The sequence below is a fragment of the Zophobas morio genome, unplaced genomic scaffold, assembly GCF_036711695.1.
Source record: "Zophobas morio isolate AGI-343-1 ecotype UQ-CSIRO unplaced genomic scaffold, CSIRO_AGI_Zmor_V1 ptg000030l, whole genome shotgun sequence".
Lineage (NCBI taxonomy): Eukaryota > Metazoa > Arthropoda > Insecta > Coleoptera > Tenebrionidae > Zophobas > Zophobas morio.
This window is the reverse complement of record NW_026972135.1, coordinates 14,100,168-14,120,859: the sequence shown is the minus strand read 5'-3', so window position 1 is coordinate 14,120,859 and position 20,692 is coordinate 14,100,168. Positions and strand designations below refer to the sequence as shown.

The following is a 20,692-nucleotide window of genomic DNA, read 5'->3' as shown; positions in this document are numbered from 1 at the left end:
ATACATCAATCTTCTGGGAATGCAGTGAGTTTTCGAGAAATAAAAGCGGATTTTCAGAACACTAAGGTCTAAAATTGCACGAGCTGACAAAATCAAAAATATTTAAGCAAACTTTATCACAAAAGGATGTTAAATCCAACATTCTCCTCTTAGTTCCCACAGATGCAGGTAAAGGTCTTATTCTTATTGAATGTCCTGATCTGAAATATTCTCAACGATTTATATCTCTAATCTAAAAAGGATCTGTCTAGATATTAGTATTTATCTAACATCAATTGGACGATTACTTTTAATAATTGTACAAGGTTTCTATAAATTATTATAGTCCCAGTAAGTCTATCAGGTTTAACTCTAAATACTAAGTGCCCAAGAACGGATGACAAAGACCACCCGCATCTGTATAACCGGTTGCCTAAATGCTTCATATCTTTTTAAAAAATAAAACTAATTCATTACAATAAAAAGAAACAAATTTATTGCGGTTAAACATCACAGTAAGTGATGAAAATGTTCACCATTTTATTCAATGCACATGTTCATTCTCTTTTTAATTTCAAAAATATTCTGTAACTTCCTTTCAATTCTGCTCAAGTCTTCGACGAGATTTATCTTTGTTGACACTGCCAGTTCGAACAAATCTGTTGATTACATCTCTAATGTGCGCCTCTAACGATGTTCCTTGAATTATTGAATCAGGGTATTTGGACAGATATTCTTGCTTACAAGCGGTTACAGGATACAGCCACTCTTTGTTTCCGAAGTCCCATTGCGATAACAAGACATAACGATGAAAGAATTGTCTTATTCTTGTTCAACAGAATAAACCATTTTCACAGAATTCGACCACCAAGAGTTTTGAAAACGATTGTTTTGTTGTTTTGAGCTTGGATCAAGGAGAATTACTGTAATTCGCACTTGAAAAACGTTAAACCAATAAAAACGACGACTTTAATTGACAGGTTACAACTGACATTAGACATTAATGTGAGAAGGGAGAACTGTCATAATGAGGCATATCAACGGGCGTAATTTGAGCGAAGCGGGAGTTTTGAAATCCATGGTCAACTATGCCCTTAGAATCATTTATAAAAGCCCTGTATATTGTTCAAATCTGTGATATTTTTGTAGTCATATTATATACAGGGTTTCTATAAATGGTTATAATGTTGAAGTAGGTTATGGAAACGTGCCGCCTCTCATTTTTTTTAAACTTTACTAAATGCCCAAGGACTTACGACAAACACCACATGCATCTGTATAACTGGTTGTCTAAATTTCTAAATACTTCATATCTTATTAAAAGATAAAACTAGTTGATTTTAATAAAAAAAAAAACAAATTTATTGCGGTTAAATATCACAGTAAATGCTGCAAATTTTCTTCAAGGCACACGTTCACTCTTTTTTTAACTTCATAAATGTTCTGTGACATCCTTTCGTGAATACTTTGGACTTATTGCAGATTTTCATGTTGCAAAAGGCACTCCTACCTGCTGAGGAAATCTTGTCAAAGATATTATTATTATTAATATTATTATTACTTATTATACGATCGGGCAGAAGCAGCTGTCTGTTATGCCCGCGTACAATTTCTACTATGTATTGTATCGAACACTCTATTTGTTATAAAATACTGCCTTATGGTGGAGTTAAATTTACCCTTCAAGAGTTTGAAATTATGACCTCTAGTCCTGGTGTAACAATTTAAACTGAATAAATGTTTAATTGGAGAGTTCACGTTCGTAAGTGCTTGAAATGTTGCAATAACGTCTCCTCTTACCCGTCTTTCAGCAAGCGTTGGCAGTTTCATTATGGATAGCCTGTCAAGATATCCAGGCCTATTTCGTCCAAAGGGTAATCTTGTTGCTCGACGCTGGACATTTTTTAGTAAAGTTACATCCTTCTGTAACACTCGTGTTCAAACACTATTGCCAAACTCTATTATGGGTCTTACATAAGTTTTGTATAATTTAACAGCTACCGTAATATTTGTACTGTCGAATGCCTTACTTAGCATGTATACCATCTTGTTAGCTTTTTTTGTGATATGCATAACATGCTCTAACCATGAAAGTTTAGACGTTACCAAGATACCTAAATCTAAATATGATTCTGATTTTTTGAGTTCCGCACCTCCCATGTGATATGTGTGCAATTTTTAGAACCTAGATATAAAATGGTACACTTGTCTCTATTTAATGGTAAAGCCCATTGTTCTGACCATTTAAGAACAGCTGAGATGTCATTTGTCATAATAAGCTGATTGCAACTTTCATTATAAATTTTAAGATCGTCCGCGTACATTGCAAAGTAAGAGTTTATAGAGAACTTTAGGTCAGCGGTATAAACTAGAAAAGTGGACCAAGTACCGACCGTTGAGGTGCACCACTAATTACTTGAACTGCAGCACTCAAAGCACCTCCTATTTTTACGTTAAAAGAGCGATCAGTAAGGAAACCATCGATCCAACGAAGAAGTTTACCTTGTATTTCAAAATGTCGTAACTTATATAATAAGTATCGTCTAGGCACACGGTGGAAGGCCTTCGGAAAATCAAAATATGCCACATCAACACTTTTGCCCATATCAAGAGCCCGGGTCCACTCATCAAGGCAGCATAACATATTGGTATTTATAGATTTTCCCGCCCCAAAACCATGCTGTTCACATGGTATGATATTGCATTCCATAAGAAAATTCATCGTTTTATCGTAAATGATCGACTCCATAATTTTTACCACAACAGAATGTTAAACTTACAGGTCGATAATTTGACGCATCAAATTTATCTCCCGCTTTAAAAATAGGAGTCACAGTCTCTGTTTTCCAATCAAGAGGTAATACACCTAATTCAAAAGATTGATTAATAAGTATGCAGATGGGACGAGAAAGATTTGTAGTACAACTTTTTAAAAGTTTGGCGGTAATTTTATCAGAGCCTGGAGATTTTGTAGATTTTAATTTAAGAAGTTTTTGTAACACAGTTTCTTCAAGAAATTGTAGATCATTCAAGCGTGCTACATTTGAGGGAACATTCATGACTGGTATGCTATTTGGTTCATTTGTAAACGCAGCAGCAAACGTAGATGCGAAAATATCCGCTACCAAACTCTCGTCATCGACGACACAACGATCTGTATTTCTAAGCTGGGGCGTTCTAACCGGAGCACCTAAGCTGGAACGGATGTATTTAAAGAAACTCTTTCAATTTTTATCATCTGCAATACGTTTTTCATATGTGATCCTTGCCTGCCTGATTACAGAAGAGAGATGATTCGAAAACGATCGATGAGTTATATAATCAGTAGTATCTCCAGTTCTTTTAAAGTTCCGCAAGAGTGCCCGCTTCCTTCTAATTAATTTGAGCATCTTGCTATTAATATGTGAGGATTCTGCTCAAGTCGTCTCAAATCACCAACAACTTCCTCAGATACTGACGGTCTTCCAGGAGATTTATCTTTGTCGACACTGCCAGTTCGAACAATTCTATTGATTACATTTCTAATGTGAACTTCTAATGATGTTTCTTGAATTTTCAAATCACAGTATTTGGCCAGATATTCTTGCTTACAAGAGGTTACAGAATACACAACTTCTTAGGTATTTGTAAATTTATTATTTTAGAAATATTGTATCTCTTAGATAACATAGTTTCTTAAAAAATATTTTCTAATCTTTCGACGAACCCTGTGGTCGGTAGTCACGATGAGGTTTTCGTCGATATCTTAGTCGCAGTTATGACGTATATTTGTGCCCAGCCTTCAACCAAATAATGCCTCTGAAAACCCTCTTAGGTGGTCTTTACGAAAAGGTCACTTTCACTCCACGGGGCTTGGCGACTTACCCTGAGGAGTTGCTCGGGCGCCAGTTCCCTCTCCAGAGAGGGAACACGTGGGGTACTTTAGACCGAAAAACGAATCTCCAGTGGATTTCGTAAGAGCCGTGACTCCGATTATACTTAAAATATTCGGCTTGTATTTCCTGCTACCAGCTTCAGAAATAAATAAGAAAAAAGAAACTAAATAAAGGCAGAATCGTTCGGCAAATAAAAAGAAATGAGAACTCGGTGAAGGTCGTGTGACCTCCCTTGCGGCGTATCCTTACTGGACTGGGCTGCTTCGGTTCCTGGGGGGTCCGTGTTTAACGACTCTTATCTGATATTCTTGAATTATAATAAGTGTTTTGTAATTAATTTTATTTGCAAAATAAAGGAAAGCTTTCCGGGATTTACGTGCTCCATATTTTGATTTCAACATTTATGAGACCCATTTTAGAATACATTTGCTTAAAATGCTGGATGCTCCAGTATGTCCGACTGACCCATCTTTTAAATGTAAAGTAACTAATCTGCAAAACTAAAATGTAGGCACTTAGTTCCTTTCTTTATTTTAAGAATAGTTAAACTTAATCTTATTATGTAGCATATTACTCATTGTTTCCAATTTTATTTATTGTTAATACGTTAAGTGATCTTTATATTGTAGCAACAATTTTATCTTATAGTGACTCATGTGTATATATTTTAAATCTCAATAGACAGTTTTATATTTACAACTCTATCAGATAAGACTTGATGTCTTTCTATTTTTGCATCAGTAAGAACAATGTGGTTCAAAACCTTACTTCTTGTTTTAGGTTTCGGTACCCTAACATATTCTGTGAGAAAGGAAAATACTTTAACGAATGTGTATTTACCTTAAAAAATAAAATCTTTTTAGACAGAAGACCCAATTATTGAGTTACCGACTGGAAAAATACAAGGCCGTCAACTAACTACTTATGTAAATAAAACTTACTATACTTTCCGGAAAATACCATACGCAGCTCCACCAGTAGGATCCCTTCGATTTAAGGTAGAATCGTAGTAACTTTAAAATTGATAATTATTATTATAATTAATATGTTAGGCGCCACAACCTGCTCAAAAATGGGATGGAATTCTTAACACTACATCTATAGATGTCAGCTGCCACCAAATTCAAATCAATCAAGCTTCTGATTCAGAAGATTGTCTATTTCTTAATGTTCATACACCAGAAGTATTATTCTAACCACATTATCATATCTCACGATTAACTTGTTGACTATATTTTAGCTTCCTGAAAATGATCCAAATGTATCTTTTCCTGTTATGCTGTACATACACGGTGGTGGATTTATGCAAGGATCTAGCATATTCGTACCACCAGATCTGTTCGTAAATCAGGGTGTCATTCTAGTTAGCATTAACTACCGTTTAGCTGCTTTTGGTAAATTTCAACAGCTGTACAGATTTAACAAAATAACTAATCAAGAAAATTTTCAGGGTTTCTTTCAACTGAAGATGAAGTAATTCCGGGAAATAATGGCTTGAAGGATCAGCGTCTTGCAATACAATGGACTCATCAAAATATTCACTTATTTGGGGGAAATCCAGAAAAAATAACAATTTTTGGTGGAAGTGCAGGGTCGAGTTCTGTTGGTTATCAACTACTTAATCAAGAATCATCGGGTTTATTTGTCAAGTGTATAAGAAATTAATTGTATTAATGCTAAATTGTAGGACTTTTCGTAGGAGCAATTTTGGAAAGTGGAAGTTTCTTATCTCCTTGGGCGTTACAGAGGAATGCTAGACAAACAGCATTCCGCACAGCTGCATTTCTGAATTCATCTTTTTCGACTGGTAATGACTCCATAGCCTTGTTGGAATTCTTACAAGGTATTAAAGCTGAGGACTTGGACGCAGCATCCGAACAGTACTTTCTAGAAGTACATAAGTAATATACTGTGCGACCTAAAGTTGAATCACATTTTAAAATATCCAGGTAAGCACCCTATGGGATTATGACGCTCCGAAAGGCTATCTTTATGTACCTGTAATAGAAGTAAAAAACCCTGATGCTTTCATCACGAAAAAAATGTATGGACTTTTGAAAGCCGGGAACATAATAAAAGTGCCAACTATAATAGGTTTCAATTCTGAGGAAAGTCTGACCATTCACCAAGGTATGTAAACTAAAAATGATATTTGTTTATATCTATTAACTAATTGTTTTGTGTTAGATCCCAGTGTATTTCAGTCGGTGTTGGAGGCATGGGATGCAAACTTAGATTTGATAGTTCCCACCGACATGCAAATTACTGACCCCGAAAAATATTCAGAAATGGCACTTTCAGTTAGAAATATTTATACGGAGGGTGAACCATTTGCAAATCGTCCAGGGGACGGCATTAGAGTAAATAATTTATTAAATGAAGTTTAATTCGTCCAGATGAATATTATCATTTCAGTATGCTAGTGATAACGGCTTCACTAGATCTATATTAAAACATGCCGAATTATATTCTGCGTTTGCCGAAACTTACCTCTACCAGTTCTCGTATGATGGAAAAACTGGTAATATTTCTGTACACTACGATGGTGCTGAAAGCGTCGGTCACGGCGAAGAAGCTATGTACTATTTGTGCAGTTTTGAAGGTTGCAATTTCAGTAGAGTCTCAGACAGTGATGGTATTACATCAGACCGACTGATTAAGCTTTGGACTGATTTTGCCAAATTCCAGTAAGATATCCAATTTCATAATGTACTTTGTTTTAGTTAAAATTTTAGAAATCCCACACCAGAAAAATCAGAACTGCTACAAAATATTAGTTGGCCTGCACTTTCGGTTTCAGGCGGAGATTTTTTGTATTTTGATTTCAACGAAAATTTGGAAATTAAAAACCATCCAAAATCTGCAACTTTTGGTAAATGGAATGAACTCTATGACAGTTTGGGTTACAGCGATTTTGACACTTACTAATGTACTGAACAATGCATGGATGCGCACATGTCATAAATTCATGTATCTTAAAAAGTTCTTATAAAAATATCATCCTACATAACTGACTGAAACTAATTTCAAAATCCACTTTAAGATAGTGAAGCGAGTACTAATCATGCAACAATGGTTTCAAATCTCAATGGACTTCACGTTAACTGGAAAACAGCATTTGTTAAGCACATTTAAGTTAATTTGACGTCCTTAGCATGTAAATTTATGGGATTAATCACTTGTGACAATTTTTTCGCGACAATTAGTCCTAATCGAATTTTATCACTGAAAAATGCATTATTTCCAATCTTCTTTCGAGTTTTTCTGACCAGACCAGAAAAACAGATATAGGGAACAAGAGTTGGATTTTTCAAAGCACTCGGTAGAGTGCGTAAAGGCCGCCTTTTGGTCAAATTTAAACATTTTGGTACCCACGATTATCTACTATCTTGGGTAAATACATTTCTCTATAATCGAACAAATCACGTCTCCCAGGCTGGACGACTCGTTAAAATTAGGATTGGTACCGAATTTTTCTTTTCTCCTCTTCAATCAATTAAATTTATTCAATCAAGGTTACATCGTCAATCGAATTCTCCATCATATAAAAAAAACATATGAAACACTGCGACGAAATTCCTACGGGACGGTGACGGTCCGGAATTTCGCCGATAACGTGTGGGGGTGGCGTGTCTCGGTGCTAAGCCTTCGGCCGACTAGTGTCACTGAGGTAGAAACACGTCTGGCCGATCTAGGCTTATGCGGACACCTTTACGCCACCGGGGTTGCTCTCAAACCGGAGACACGAATCTCCAGGTGGTGAGCGGCAGCGAAAAAAGAAAATAAATTAAAACGGAAAGAAATATCTTACAATAAATCGGGTTTATTCCCTGCAACCAGCTACATAGCTAAAATAATAAATATTACAGCTAAAAGCAACTTAAATAATTACAAAACAAATTAAATAAACAAAAAGAATAAGAATAAAACGTCCGGCACGGTCGCTTCCTCCTGGACGACGACTTCCTTAACGATGGGCTTCTCTTGGAGGTGGGGGCGGCGACCTTGAAACGGGAAATCGCGTGGGTATGGTACGGCGATCTGGGCGGGAGCGCGGTGGCGAAACACGACACGTGCTCGGCGGTTTCGATTTTTGACGATGACGACAAAGAACCGGTGACGGCGATTCAAAATCGATACGCACACAGGCAGAAAACCCAAAACGGTATTTACGGTGGTCGGTTCTCACAGGGCTCTGCACTTCAAAAACTCAAACTCACACTTATGGGGAAAACGGCTACAGCACTTTTTCCTCCGAATCCTTAAGACAGCATTCCCTTCTTCCGTCGGGGCGGCGTGACGATCGCGAATCTACCTCCGGTTCACTCGGTACGCGAAAATTTGCTTCGTTAAAATACGTTCAAATCATAATGATGTCGTTCGGTACACACTTCGTTATGAGAGGAGTGTCTGAAAATAATGTTCAAATTCAGTTCATAGAACAAAAATTGCAACAGAATAACAGTATAAAATCCCCTTTTCCTCTTCGAATTCACCAAGACATTTATTTTACTGGTAATGTTCAAAGTAAAACAATGTTTAAAAATAGATCGTGTATAAAAAATCACACTTCAACTCTCAGTTCTATCAGTTTAATGTATCACGTCAGCTTTATATAACACCACTTTTAAGAGATGATCGTGTTATCTAGTACTTAAATATATTTTTTTGTTAAATTTTAAGAGACAAGATTAGAATCACAACTTGGTTTTATATCATAAGTTCACATATGTTTGTGATATTTAATCAGTAAGTAGGTCATAATGTTGTGCAAAACTCTTCTTCTCTTTATAACTTTGGGGACAAATTTGGGTAGCCAGGGTTATTCTGTGAGTAAAATCACTAAAATAGCAGTAGTCACAAAATTAATGGGTATTTTTTCTAGATGGAAAGTCCAGTTGTTGAGTTACCTAACGGAAAAATAGAAGGACTCCAAGTAACCACCTATGCTAATAAAACATACTACTCTTTCCAGAAAATACCATATGCAAGTCCACCAGTAGGAACTCTTAGATTTAAGGTAAAATCGTTACTAAGTGCAAACTTATAAATTATAAATATACGTGACATCGTAGGCACCGCAACCTGCTCAAAATTGGGATGGTATTCTTAATGCTACTTATTTAGACACAAGCTGCTATCAATTACAGATTAATCAAGCTTCTGATTCAGAAGATTGTTTGTTCGTTAACGTCTACACACCAGAGGTATTTCTACATCTGTATTATCATCACCCCTTTATATTTCTAATTTTATTATTTTAGCTTCCTACAAATGACCAGAATGTGTCTCTTCCTGTAATGTTTTTCATATACGGAGGTGCATTTCTTCTAGGTTCTAGCATCTTAGCCCCACCAGACCTCTTCGTAAACAATGATGTCATTCTAGTTTCCTTCAACTATCGTTTAGGGGCTTTTGGTGCATTCGTACAATTCCAAAAACCCAAAATTAGTAATAACGATAATTTCAGGCTTCCTTTCAACTCAAGACGAAGTAATTCCTGGAAATAATGGCTTAAAAGATCAACTACTTGCATTACAGTGGACTCACCAAAATATCCACTTATTTGGTGGAAATCCAGACAAAATAACAGTTTTTGGGCAAAGCGCTGGATCTGCTTCAGTTGCCTACCAAATGCTTAATCAAGATTCGGTGGGTCTGTATTTGTTCAAACTTCTGAACCATTCATTATTATTTTAACTATAAATTGCAGGACTTTTCGCCGGAGCAATATTGGAAAGTGGATCATTTCTATCGCCTTGGGCGTTCCAGAGAAATTCTAGACAAATTGCTTTTAACACAGCAGCCATCTTGAATTCAACGTTTTCAAGTAGCAATGACTCTGCGGCTTTGTTGGAATTTTTACAGGGTGTTGCTGCTGAAGATTTAGATGCAGCAGCTGAACAGTACTTAATAAACGTAACTAAGAAAGTTGAAGCATTAATTAACTTGCAAGTAATTTTTTAATAATCTAGCAAACCACTCCGTGGGATTACGCCGTCTCACAAGGCAACTTATTTGCACCTGTAATAGAAGTGAAGAATCCCGATGCTTTCCTTACTAGAAAAATGTATGGACTTCTGCAAGCAGGAAATATCATAAAAGTACCAGTTATGATAGGCTTCAATTCTGAAGAGTCTTTACTTTTTAACCAAGGTATGGAAATTAGGAAGTTTTACTTGTTAGTAATACTAATCTCTAATTGTCTAGATCCAGCTGTTTTCCAAACGGTCTTAGAGGCTTGGGATGCAAAGTTAGATTTGATAGTTCCAAATGACATGCAAATTACTGACTTGGAAAAACACTCAGAAATGGCACTTTCAATTAGAGATATTTATACAGGTGGTGAAACTTTTGGAATTCGTTTAGGGGACGGCATTAGAGTAAATACTTAAATAGAAAAAAAAGTGACCTAGTATCAACTATCATTTTAGTATTGCAGTGACAACTCTTTTACTAGATCTATAATTAAACACGCTGAATTTTACTCTACTTTAGCAGAAACGTATTTCTACCAGTTCTCGTACGATGGAAAACTGGGCAATATTTCTGTTCATTATGATGGTGCTGACAGTGTTGGTCATTCTGAAGAAGCTTTCTACTTATTCTGTAGCGGATTAGGCTGTAACTTCGATTCTTATGTTCCAGAAAATGATCGAATTACGTCAGAACGCTTGATCAAACTTTGGACCGATTTTGCTAAATTCCAGTAAGATACACAAGTATAACTAAGTTTTATTGTAATGAGTGTTTTAGAAATCCTACACCCGAAGTATCGGAATTGTTACAAAATATTACTTGGCCCCCACTTTCCGTCGTTGATGGAGATTTTCTATATCTTGATATTAATGAGAATTTGGAAATTAAAAACCACCCCAAATCTGCTACGTTTGACGAATGGGATAAGCTTTACGAAAATTTGGGCTACAGCGACTTTGATACTTATTAACTTGATTCTTGGTTCAACGGGCTAGATTTTTTATATTAGCTAGATCTGTATAATATTTTCATATATGTCAAGTCACGGGCAACCAAAAGATTTCAGATTATAATGGAGTATAGATGCCTTTAATTAAAACCTTCTCATCTCTCATTATTTGTTCCTATATAAACAATAATAGTTTAAATACATTGACATAAGAAAAAACAGAAGAAGTTGAATGTAAGTACAAAATACTTGACAGATATGAAGAAATAGATAAAGAAAAGAAAATTCTGTCCAATCTTTTCAGACAAAATGCTGTCAATTTTCAGAATCTAATCGTAGTGTTCAGAAAATGTCAATGTCAATCAACGTAAAATAAGAAATTATTATAATTATAAATGTTTCTGTTTTAAGCCCTATAATTTAAAATAAAAATACGGATCGGTATAATATGACGTCATAAATCTTTTAGAGGGATAAATATTTACATCGTCCTTACTATGTCCAATGTAATCTTGGTAATATTTATTTATTAAAATATAAGGTTCGAATTTTAAGCAAACGGGAGTTTTTTTATTTTTTAGGGTACCTAAACGAAATCGCAATATTGTTACAGTTAGCAACAACTAGTTGCAAAACCGATTTGCTCTTTAAAAGGAGGTTTAAATGATGCCATGTATTTCGCAAGGGAATGGCGAAATGTTTGGGTCAGCTAAATCGATTTGGAGAGTGGCAAGTCTACTTTAAAGGAATTATTACGGTAGTGAGTGTCGAACGGGCTAAAAAAAAGTGTGAATGTGGATTGTGTAGACCTTTTGAAAATGTGACAGATATAATGTAAGTATCAAAGCAATATACCGCGTGATCAGAATGACTGAGTCTATTGGCAGTACTTTTTACACGGAAATGTAAAATTTTCTTGCATTTATGTTGGCATAACAGAAGTAATTGTGTGACAAATGTCAGTCGCGATATGCGATGAATTTAGGTAATGTTTTGGATATATTTTGAAAATTAAAAATTCCAACAATCTGTCAATCTTGACAGCTGACAACCGGAAATTATAGAAAATGTGATACCAATTTCAGCTAAAAATCCAAAGTCAGTTTGTTCGCCATTAAGTTTTCGTCTTTATGGAATAAGTGACGATTAAATTCACTCATTATCACCCGCTACTGATTCCCAGCGATTCACGCCTCCCCACATATAATCGTGACATAGCCCGACACAAATTCATTCTCTAGTCATTTCTGATCACGCGGTAGTAACTTCTAGCTAGGCCAGATAATTAATCTTTAGAACAATACATAAAATAATTTAATGAAAATTTAATTCACTGTTGTTTCGACCAATCAGAGGCATTTATTCTTCCAACTAACAACAAACTATTTATGGAAATTTCACACGTTTCCAAGGAACGACATTTAAAAAATTATTTATTGGGATTAATCAATCATATCAATCAAATAGTTTTGGAATTATCATATTTTTATCTATAGTTTTTTTGTCATTTTATAATATTAAAAAAAGCTCAAAATTTGTTCAGAATGAATATGACAACTGCAGCTAATTTTTCAGCGTTTGACTTTCAAAGAGCAAACTAAGTATGTATTGTAATCGAGTTCATCGGGCTACCGCTACTTTCGTAGTTTCTGGACGTTTCATGCCCTTTACCGAACCAAAAAGTAGGTCACCCTTTTCCGTCTGTCTCTTTGTCTCCCTGTCTGTCTATCTGCCGTCCGTCCAGATTTTTATTAAATAGATAATCTCTAAAACTACCGGACTAATTGTTGTCAAATTTTGTAATTATGTTAGAAATATCGTGTAGATGGGAAAACATTTATTAACTAAAATTTGCCTAATCATAACTAGGTACGAACAATGTGACGACATCTCGTCAATTTATTTTTTTTTTGTATAGCAATCTTTTATACAAGTATAAACGGAGTTTCTGCAAGGTTGTTACTTTATTACGTAAAGAGTCTTCAGACTCGTAATGTAAAGCAAATTTAAAAACCATAGCGTGACGGAGAAACACTGGTTTCATCTAAAACTGCTGGGGGAAGAAAAAAGTCAGACGGGTTTGAAAATCACGTTTTTAAAGAATAGTTAGGTCGAGAAATACAACGCTATAAAAATCCTGGCCTTTGCAAATAATATTTTACAATACAATGGATCGAGAAGTTGTTTATACAAAACTAGCTGACCCCGTGAACTTCATTTCACCTACAATTTAATTTTGAATTTGCAAAATCGAATGCTTATAAATCTTGCAGATGTTTTAAACATATGATAAATTTTTATTCAAAATATATTTACTTATCCCCTCCAAAACATTGATGACGTCAGCCCAAAATTTTGCCAAATGAATATCTAAAATGTCCAAAATAGGATGAGACTATACTTGTGATTTATCATTCCATTCAAATTTTTTAGTTTTGCTTATAGGGGGTGTCTCAAAAAAATTAATCGCTGAGTCAATTTATTTTATTGATTGAATCAAGAATTGCAAAACTGAATTTTGAAATATTGCAGACGTTTTGAAGTTACTGTTTGACATGGTAGGTTTTCAATCAAAATATATCTGTTTAGCAAGCCCAAAAACTTGAAGACGTCATCTCAAGATTTTGCCGAATAAATCCTATCTAAAATGTGCAAAATATCGTCAGTACATTTTCGTAATTTATCATTGCATTCATATTTTTTGGATTTGCTTTTAGAGTGACTCAAAAAAATATTTGGATCAGTCATTTTATTTTAGTAATAACCCAAGAGTTGCAGAAATGAATACTTTGAGATCTTGCAGACGTTTTAAAGTTATTGTGAGCATGGTAAATTGTTAAGAATATTTATTTATTCCCCCCAAAAAATTGATGGAATGGCTCACTCGATTTTCGCAGATAATTTTGGGAATACAATACAGTTATTTTTAGTATTACACTGCACCAATCCAAGGTGGTATACGTGTTGATAGTAAATGTTGATTAGGTTATCACAAAATTGTGTAAAGAAAAGACTCAACTCGAAAATGCTGAATATGTTTCATTATACTTTTGGTGCGAACGAAGTTCTGTCTAAACAACGTTCGATCAATTTTTTGACAATCGTTGATATAAATAAAACTCAGTAGATGCTCATACACGAAATACGAAGTATCTACTCGAATATCAAATCAAAATATTTCTAGTTTTTCTAGATGATACTAATACTTCAGTAAGTAACAGTTGATGCTCAAGTAGCATTTCAATACAACAAAAAGGACAACAGTGACAGTGTTCAACCATCAAGGCAAAAATCCAGTCACCAAAATATAAGTTAGTATGGGGTAGACACCTTGAGATGGGAATCTCTATGGCCAGTGTTAGAAGAAACGCACTGCACAATTTATGCATAAATAAAAGTTAATTACATGAAAAGTTTTCGATATTCCTGCTCCTAATGTGTTTTTCAAACTGAATGCACCTTTTGACGACGTTCCACGTTCATGAAAGTCGCCATGTTTAGTTAAAATTCACTCTTACAACGATCCTACTGGTTTTCTAAGCAGCTTTACAGACAGCTCAGTTATTTGCCACGCCGATGCTCATTTCTAGATTAAATGCTCACAAAACGCGTAGATGTTCAGTTTGTGTCCGGGGAGATACAATGTTTCCAAGTAGGTACTCAGTACATAGAGTAGATGCTCAGGTATAGGTATAAGAGTAATAATGAAGTAGGTACTTCGTACTTCGAATATGAGTATCTACTCAGTTTTATTCATACCACCCAATGTCTCGCTTCAATGTTTGATTATGTTGATTATGAGCACAACGCTGATCAACTTTCATATCCGAATTACCCATGAAATAAATCATTGCGGTTTGCACCTGAGGAAGTTCGTCGCACATTTGATTGACTTCGTGGACCTATGTGAGCTTGTCGTCTTCTCGACATTTTAATGAACTTCATATAACGACACAGAATTATTTTCACAGCCAATCAAATCTGTAAATTTTGTCTTAAGAATTTTAAAATATTGAAAACTTCAAATTAAATCCTCGAATAACGGTAAAGTTTGAGGTTTTGTCGAAACCAACAAAGTGAATATAGGTAAATAGAATGGCAGATCAAAATGAATAAGAAACTTTCGCAATGTGTAATTAAATTCACTTTAACCAAGGCTTTTCTTAAAATAAACGACGTTTTTTTTTTACGAAAAAACAAAGAACGATTTGAAATGCAATATACTTTTCACAATCGCACGGAAGAATTAGTTTTGTATGACACGTCAGTTAGACGACAGGTCCGTCAGAAACGCCAACTATTGAAATTAATTCGAAGTGGCGATTCCCATACACAATTTTTAGAATTTTTTTATTTTTTAACTGTTCTTTTAAGTTATCCTTATTTTTTTTATTTATAAACCATCCCCGTAATATAAAAAATTTTTCAAATCGGTCAAGCCGTTTTTGAGTCTTAGCGAGACTAACAGGAACAGCAATTGATTTTTATTTTATAGACGATTAAAAAATGGGGGTTGGTGGTAGAAAGGTGGAAATGTAGGGTTATGTGTATTTTTTGATGCCAAATCTTAAAAAAATAAAAATTAAAAATTTTGTCCAAAAAATAGACACAATTTTTTTAGGGTGGACCACCCTTATCACTTAGGGGTTTAAAAAATAGTTTACAACCTATTGTCAGACCTACCGAATATACATAAAAAATTTCATACAAATCAGTCAACCCATTTCGGAGAAGTTCGGTTACAAACACTGTGACGTGAGAATTTTATACATAATGCATTATTATTTTAGAACAAATTTCATTACCATAAAAAAGGTTACACTGACTCGACCTTAACAGATAGACATATGCTGTCGCGGACTTTTCTTTAGAACTTTTAGAGAGGAACAATTTCGTCATACATGATTTTTACGTAACTTTAATCGTTTAAGCAGCGTAAGCAACGGAAGCTGTCAAAGGAGGAATAATTTTCCCGTTTTTTCGAATTTTTCATTGCTACTTCGCTCCTAATGATCATAACGTGATGTTATATAGCCTATATGTAGATATGATACATGGACTATCCAACACAAAAAGATTTTTTGAATTTGAACCAGTAGTTTCTGAGATTAGCGTGTTCAAATAAACAAAATCTTCAGCTTTATTATATAAGTATAGATTATAAAATCAATTGGTTTCAAATATAAATTTGAAAAATAATCGGAAGATACTTACAGAAAAGCCATATGTAGTTGCCAAACATGAAGTTCCTGAATATTCAAAGAAAACTATTTTCCAGGATCACCGGGCCAAGTATGATATTGCTTTTGATCCTAAATTGACGCAGAAACAGTTATGGGCCTTATTTGAAGCAATTATGTATTTGTAAATGCACCGATCAGGTATGAAACTGATACATTAATAGCACATAAAGGCGGCATTGCTGTGTTGCAATTGCCACCTTACCATTGCCACTACAACCCAATTGAGTTGGCATAGATACGTGTTACTCACTTATGGATTGAAGTTTTGGACCATTTTACGCCACAAATGTGGCACACTAGCATTCACCACTGTGAAAAACTAATATAAGCAAATTGGCGAAAGAAAATGGGCATCTTAAGTCCAGAAAACACAAGTTGATGAACCTGAAATGAACAGTATGAACACCATTTTTCAAACGGGGCTAGTTTATGAAGCTCTTAATGTTTCGATTTGTTTTAATAAAAGTTTTTTGTTAACTTTTCAATCGCGTCGTGTCAGTCAGTTCAAATTCAAAATAATCCCACCACGTCAGTTCATCTACACAATAATGTTCCCGACATTATTGCGTCAAAAAGTTGCGACGTTGGTGGTTTTTTAATTAAAATAGTTATAGAATAGACTGTACTTAAATTGATTTGCAAAAAAATCTCTGAAATTAAGTAAAACATGTTTATCATGTATTTAAAAGTGCTGTGCAAACGAGCATTAATAATAATAATACTGTATCTTCGACTTAGTGCGCCTTTTTTAACCACCCCGTATAAACGACTTTTCAATAAAAAAGAGTAACATGAGCTTTTATTTCGGATAAATTGCCTAACATAGCGGGGATAGAATCGTTTTTCGAACATAGGGATTCTACATCTAAAAATAGAAATTTGGAAATATTGGCTCCTCTAATTATTTTAGAATAACACAAACAACACAATTTGTAGCAAATAAAAAACTGTATTTAAACTATTTTTTATTCTTTTTGTAATATATTGTTTGGAAATAAACCCAAACGCTGCCGCGGTACGACGTCTATGGATTTTCTAGTATGTGCGGCGATGATGGGTGACTCATTGTCGATGACGGTGGCCGGACGTTCGCTAAAGTAAAGCCTGGAAGCGGAAGTCGGGACGGGCAATCCAGAAAAACCTCGACTGGGGAACTTCTAGAAGGGAAGTATAGCTTTAAATACAGGCCACCCTCGGAAACGGTTACTATTCAGCCAATTCAGTCCGCGAGAGTACAGTCGTTGCGCCGGATTTATTTTGTACATACATTTACTTTTTTACGGCAGACTTAAATATAACAATTTTCATTTAATCGTTTCGGAATAAAAGGTAACCCAATGATATGATGACTCAATATTCCAACTCATACATTTATGCTACCGCCACGATATTGGGTGGTAGTAATCAAGAATAAGTGTTAATTTTCTGTACTCCAATATCGGTAGGTTCGTAAGTTAACTTTACCATTTTAAGTACAACTATTTTTACTTACTTTAAACATAGTTTTGGGCATAAAATTTCCATTATTAAATACCTTATTTGCTACCTTCGCGATGGTTTAAAAAAACTTTATCTTCCTTTCTTAGTTCTTTGGACGTTGTTTCTTTAAAATTTTTGAACCGCAGTAAAATGCATCCCCAAATTCTTTCCTTTATTTCTCGATGACACGAATGCATTTTTATCCTCGGCCACAATAAAAAAACATTGTTGCTGGTCCTGGAATTTGTCGGTTTGGGTAAAGTGCTGCAAACCTTGAAATTTCCCGGACTGACAACCCGTCATACTACCATTTTATACAGTTAACTTCCTCCTCTGTGCTTTAATATTTCATATTGTTTTATAAGTATAAAAGGCGCAAAGTTCAGGAATTAGTGACAAATGAGCAACTGTATATGAATTGTCTCATTTTATGTCTAATACCATAAGATGTTATACAATAAAACGCCTAAACGTCTCTAAAACTATGAACACTGAAATGTGGAATAACTGATTTTGTTGTGAAAGTATTTTTTGACATCTTTTGTTTCTACTCAGAGATTGCAACTGAAGTTGTAGTAATAAAGATAGGCAAATTTTTTTAAAAACCCTACCACATAAAACGATCTGTGAATTAATTTCGTATACCTACTATTCATTTATTTCACTCATTGAGCGTGGAACTGCTAGTGATCTTGTGTTTAAAAAAAAATAGATTCAATTTAACTATAAGTATATTTAAAATAGCTAAACAAAAATCAGTGTTATAAGAAAGAATACCACTACTTATGCTTGTGAGAGTAATATAATTTATAGTATAGAAGCACTCATATTATAAGATAATATAGATAAACTTTAATTTCTGAAGAGAACATTGTACAACCCATTTTAAGAAAATTACTTTTTTTTCTTTTAAATAGATAACAAATTTGAAAGAGTGTAAAAACTTTACACTAAGTTGTCCACTTAAGATACTACAGTTATATAAATTACCAAATAACAAACACCTCATTCAAACCACTACAAACATGGACACGAAACTCTTGGCCATTATCAGCATCTGTTCATGCTTAAATTTCGCAGTAAGTACCAAAATCACATGTTAATTTAAATTCAAAAAACTAATTATTTTCAGATTGCTGACCCAATAATTCAGCTACCAAATGGTAAAATACGTGGTCGGCAGGGAGAAACGTCTCAAGGTAACACCTACTACGGTTTTGAAAAAGTACCATACGCTGCACCCCCTATCGGAAAACTACGATTCAAGGTACCATCATTCCTCTAAAAATGTGTTAACACAACGTTATTTTTAAGGCACCACAACCCCCAGAAACATGGGACGATATTCGAGACACCATCGGCCGTGACGTTTCGTGCTACCAACAATCCGCAAACGGCGACTTCGAGTCCGAAGACTGCCTATTCGCCAACATTTACACCACCGTTCTTCCCAGCGAAGACAACACCACCACCTTACCAGTGATGTTTTTCATGCATGGTGGCGGCTACGTCGGCGGTTCAAACATGTGGGAACAACCCGAAAACTTTCTTGATCATGGAGTCCTTGTGGTCGTCATTAATTACAGACTGGGACCTTTCGGGTTTCTTTCAACCCAAGATGAAGTAATTCCTGGAAACAACGGTCTGAAGGACCAGCAGCGTGCAATTCAATGGACCTACGAAAACATTGCCTTGTTTGGAGGTGACCCTAATATGATAACGATTTTCGGGCAAAGTGCGGGGTCATCCTCTGTGACTTATCAGCTGTTGAATAGAGGTATTGAAGGCATGATACGGGGAGGAATTTGCGAAAGTGGCTCTTATCTGAGCCCATGGTCTTATCAGAGGCGTGCAAGAGAGATAGCGTTCGCTACAGCGGCGATTTTGAATGACACTTTTCTCACAAATAACAATTCCGAAGATTTGCTTCAGTTTTTGCTGACTGTGTCGGCTAAAGAGTTGGATGATGCTTCAGATAAATATCACGATATTGTGAGTATGAAGGTGTTGGTAAATAAAATTATAATGACTTTATATACCTATATAGGAAACTCCTGCGGACCTTGAATTGTCACAAGGATTCTATTGGGCTCCTGTCGTAGAAGTGAAAAATGAAGATGCATTCATGACTAGAAAAATGTACGGGTTGCTTAAGGCTGGCAACTTTATTAACGTACCTATATTAATGGGGATTAACTCAGAAGAGATGCTGTTTAATAATTGGGGTATTTTTGTACAATTGTTAACCAGAAAGCTGAATATATAATTTTAGATCATGACAAGATGAAAGAAACTATGGCTATTTATGATGAGCATCCTGAATGGTTAGTACCCAAGGATATGCTCATTACCGATGAAGACAAACTTTTGGAAATGGGACTAGCTATTAAAAAACTCTACACCGGTGGAGAACCGCTTGCTGACCATCTCGGTGATGGAATCAGGGTGAGTTTCATCTTTGTAGTAGGACGCAAGTTATAACTCAACAATGTGAAAATTTAGTTCTACAGTGATAATTCGTTCACAAGATCAGTGATAAAGTATGCCGAGATAGCATCACAGTTTTCTCCTGTCTATTTCTACGAGTTTTCGTTTGATGGTCAAATCGGAGGTTATGATATTAATTATGAGGGTGCCGAACATGTTGCTCACAATGAAGAACTCAACTATATTTTTGGAGATTCCGACTACCACGAATATCCAGAAGCGGATCAGTTAACTCAGCAAAGAATGATAAAAATTTGGACAGATTTCGCTAAATATCAGTGAGTATTTTCATTTTAGTCGTTAGGTACTTGAATGAAAATATTTCAGAAATCCCACACCAGAACCCACGGAGCTCCTACAAAACGTAACATGGCCTTTGGTGAATACTGAAGGAGGAGATTTTTTGTATGTCGATATCAACGAGAATCTTGAAATTAAGAATCATCCAAAAGAAGAGACTTACACTGGATGGAACGTGCTATATGACAGTTTAGGTTATGATGATTTTGACACCTATTAAAGTCAAAGTGTAATGAACTTGCGGATTTTGACAATTAAATATGTCTAATCGGTTGAGGTAGTTCCTTCATTTAAGAAAAATACTGGCTTTAAAAAACACAATTGTACCCACTTTCCCCTACTTTAATCTCCGGATTAGCACTATCACTGTGTAAACTCTTTTCTCACAATTGTCTTAAAAT

General features: G+C 35.1%; 3 protein-coding genes across 3 annotated transcripts; all 3 read left to right on the top strand.

The window, feature by feature from the left end:
* Window positions 1–4,565: 4,565 nt before the first annotated feature.
* LOC135139099 (carboxylic ester hydrolase-like) lies at window positions 4,566–6,864 on the top strand. The gene is made up of 10 exons (XM_064069189.1): window positions 4,566–4,657; window positions 4,718–4,852; window positions 4,907–5,038; window positions 5,095–5,248; window positions 5,305–5,490; window positions 5,542–5,747; window positions 5,804–5,984; window positions 6,042–6,214; window positions 6,270–6,541; window positions 6,590–6,864. Exons 1-10 carry the CDS (start codon window positions 4,604–4,606, stop codon window positions 6,780–6,782), a joined length of 1,686 nt encoding a protein of 561 aa, XP_063925259.1. The 5' UTR covers window positions 4,566–4,603; the 3' UTR covers window positions 6,783–6,864.
* Window positions 6,865–8,494: 1,630 nt separating this feature from the next.
* On the top strand, window positions 8,495–10,947 carry LOC135138024 (esterase FE4-like). Its single transcript, XM_064067844.1, has 10 exons — window positions 8,495–8,683; window positions 8,740–8,874; window positions 8,930–9,061; window positions 9,119–9,272; window positions 9,325–9,510; window positions 9,568–9,773; window positions 9,830–10,010; window positions 10,065–10,237; window positions 10,289–10,563; window positions 10,611–10,947. The coding sequence occupies exons 1-10, from the start codon at window positions 8,618–8,620 to the stop codon at window positions 10,801–10,803; spliced, it is 1,701 nt and encodes a 566-aa protein (XP_063923914.1). The 5' UTR covers window positions 8,495–8,617; the 3' UTR covers window positions 10,804–10,947.
* Window positions 10,948–11,547: 600 nt separating this feature from the next.
* On the top strand, window positions 11,548–20,556 carry LOC135138271 (carboxylic ester hydrolase-like). The gene is made up of 8 exons (XM_064068210.1): window positions 11,548–11,616; window positions 18,422–18,583; window positions 18,637–18,771; window positions 18,819–19,496; window positions 19,552–19,729; window positions 19,777–19,949; window positions 20,007–20,269; window positions 20,319–20,556. Exons 2-8 carry the CDS (start codon window positions 18,530–18,532, stop codon window positions 20,509–20,511), a joined length of 1,674 nt encoding a protein of 557 aa, XP_063924280.1. The 5' UTR covers window positions 11,548–11,616; window positions 18,422–18,529; the 3' UTR covers window positions 20,512–20,556.
* Window positions 20,557–20,692: the final 136 nt, after the last annotated feature.

Coding starts and splice junctions, on each gene's coding strand:
- LOC135139099 (XM_064069189.1), top strand. CDS start 4,604: ATGTGGTTCAAAACCTTACTTCTTGTTTTAGGTTTCGGTACCCTAACA. Junction 5,985..6,041: donor AAGTCTGACCATTCACCAAG/GTATGTAAACTA, acceptor GTTTTGTGTTAG/ATCCCAGTGTATTTCAGTCG. Junction 6,542..6,589: donor ACTGATTTTGCCAAATTCCA/GTAAGATATCCA, acceptor TTAAAATTTTAG/AAATCCCACACCAGAAAAAT.
- LOC135138024 (XM_064067844.1), top strand. CDS start 8,618: ATGTTGTGCAAAACTCTTCTTCTCTTTATAACTTTGGGGACAAATTTG. Junction 8,875..8,929: donor TAGGAACTCTTAGATTTAAG/GTAAAATCGTTA, acceptor GTGACATCGTAG/GCACCGCAACCTGCTCAAAA. Junction 9,774..9,829: donor CTGAACAGTACTTAATAAAC/GTAACTAAGAAA, acceptor TTAATAATCTAG/CAAACCACTCCGTGGGATTA.
- LOC135138271 (XM_064068210.1), top strand. CDS start 18,530: ATGGACACGAAACTCTTGGCCATTATCAGCATCTGTTCATGCTTAAAT. Junction 19,497..19,551: donor CAGATAAATATCACGATATT/GTGAGTATGAAG, acceptor ATACCTATATAG/GAAACTCCTGCGGACCTTGA. Junction 20,270..20,318: donor ACAGATTTCGCTAAATATCA/GTGAGTATTTTC, acceptor AAAATATTTCAG/AAATCCCACACCAGAACCCA.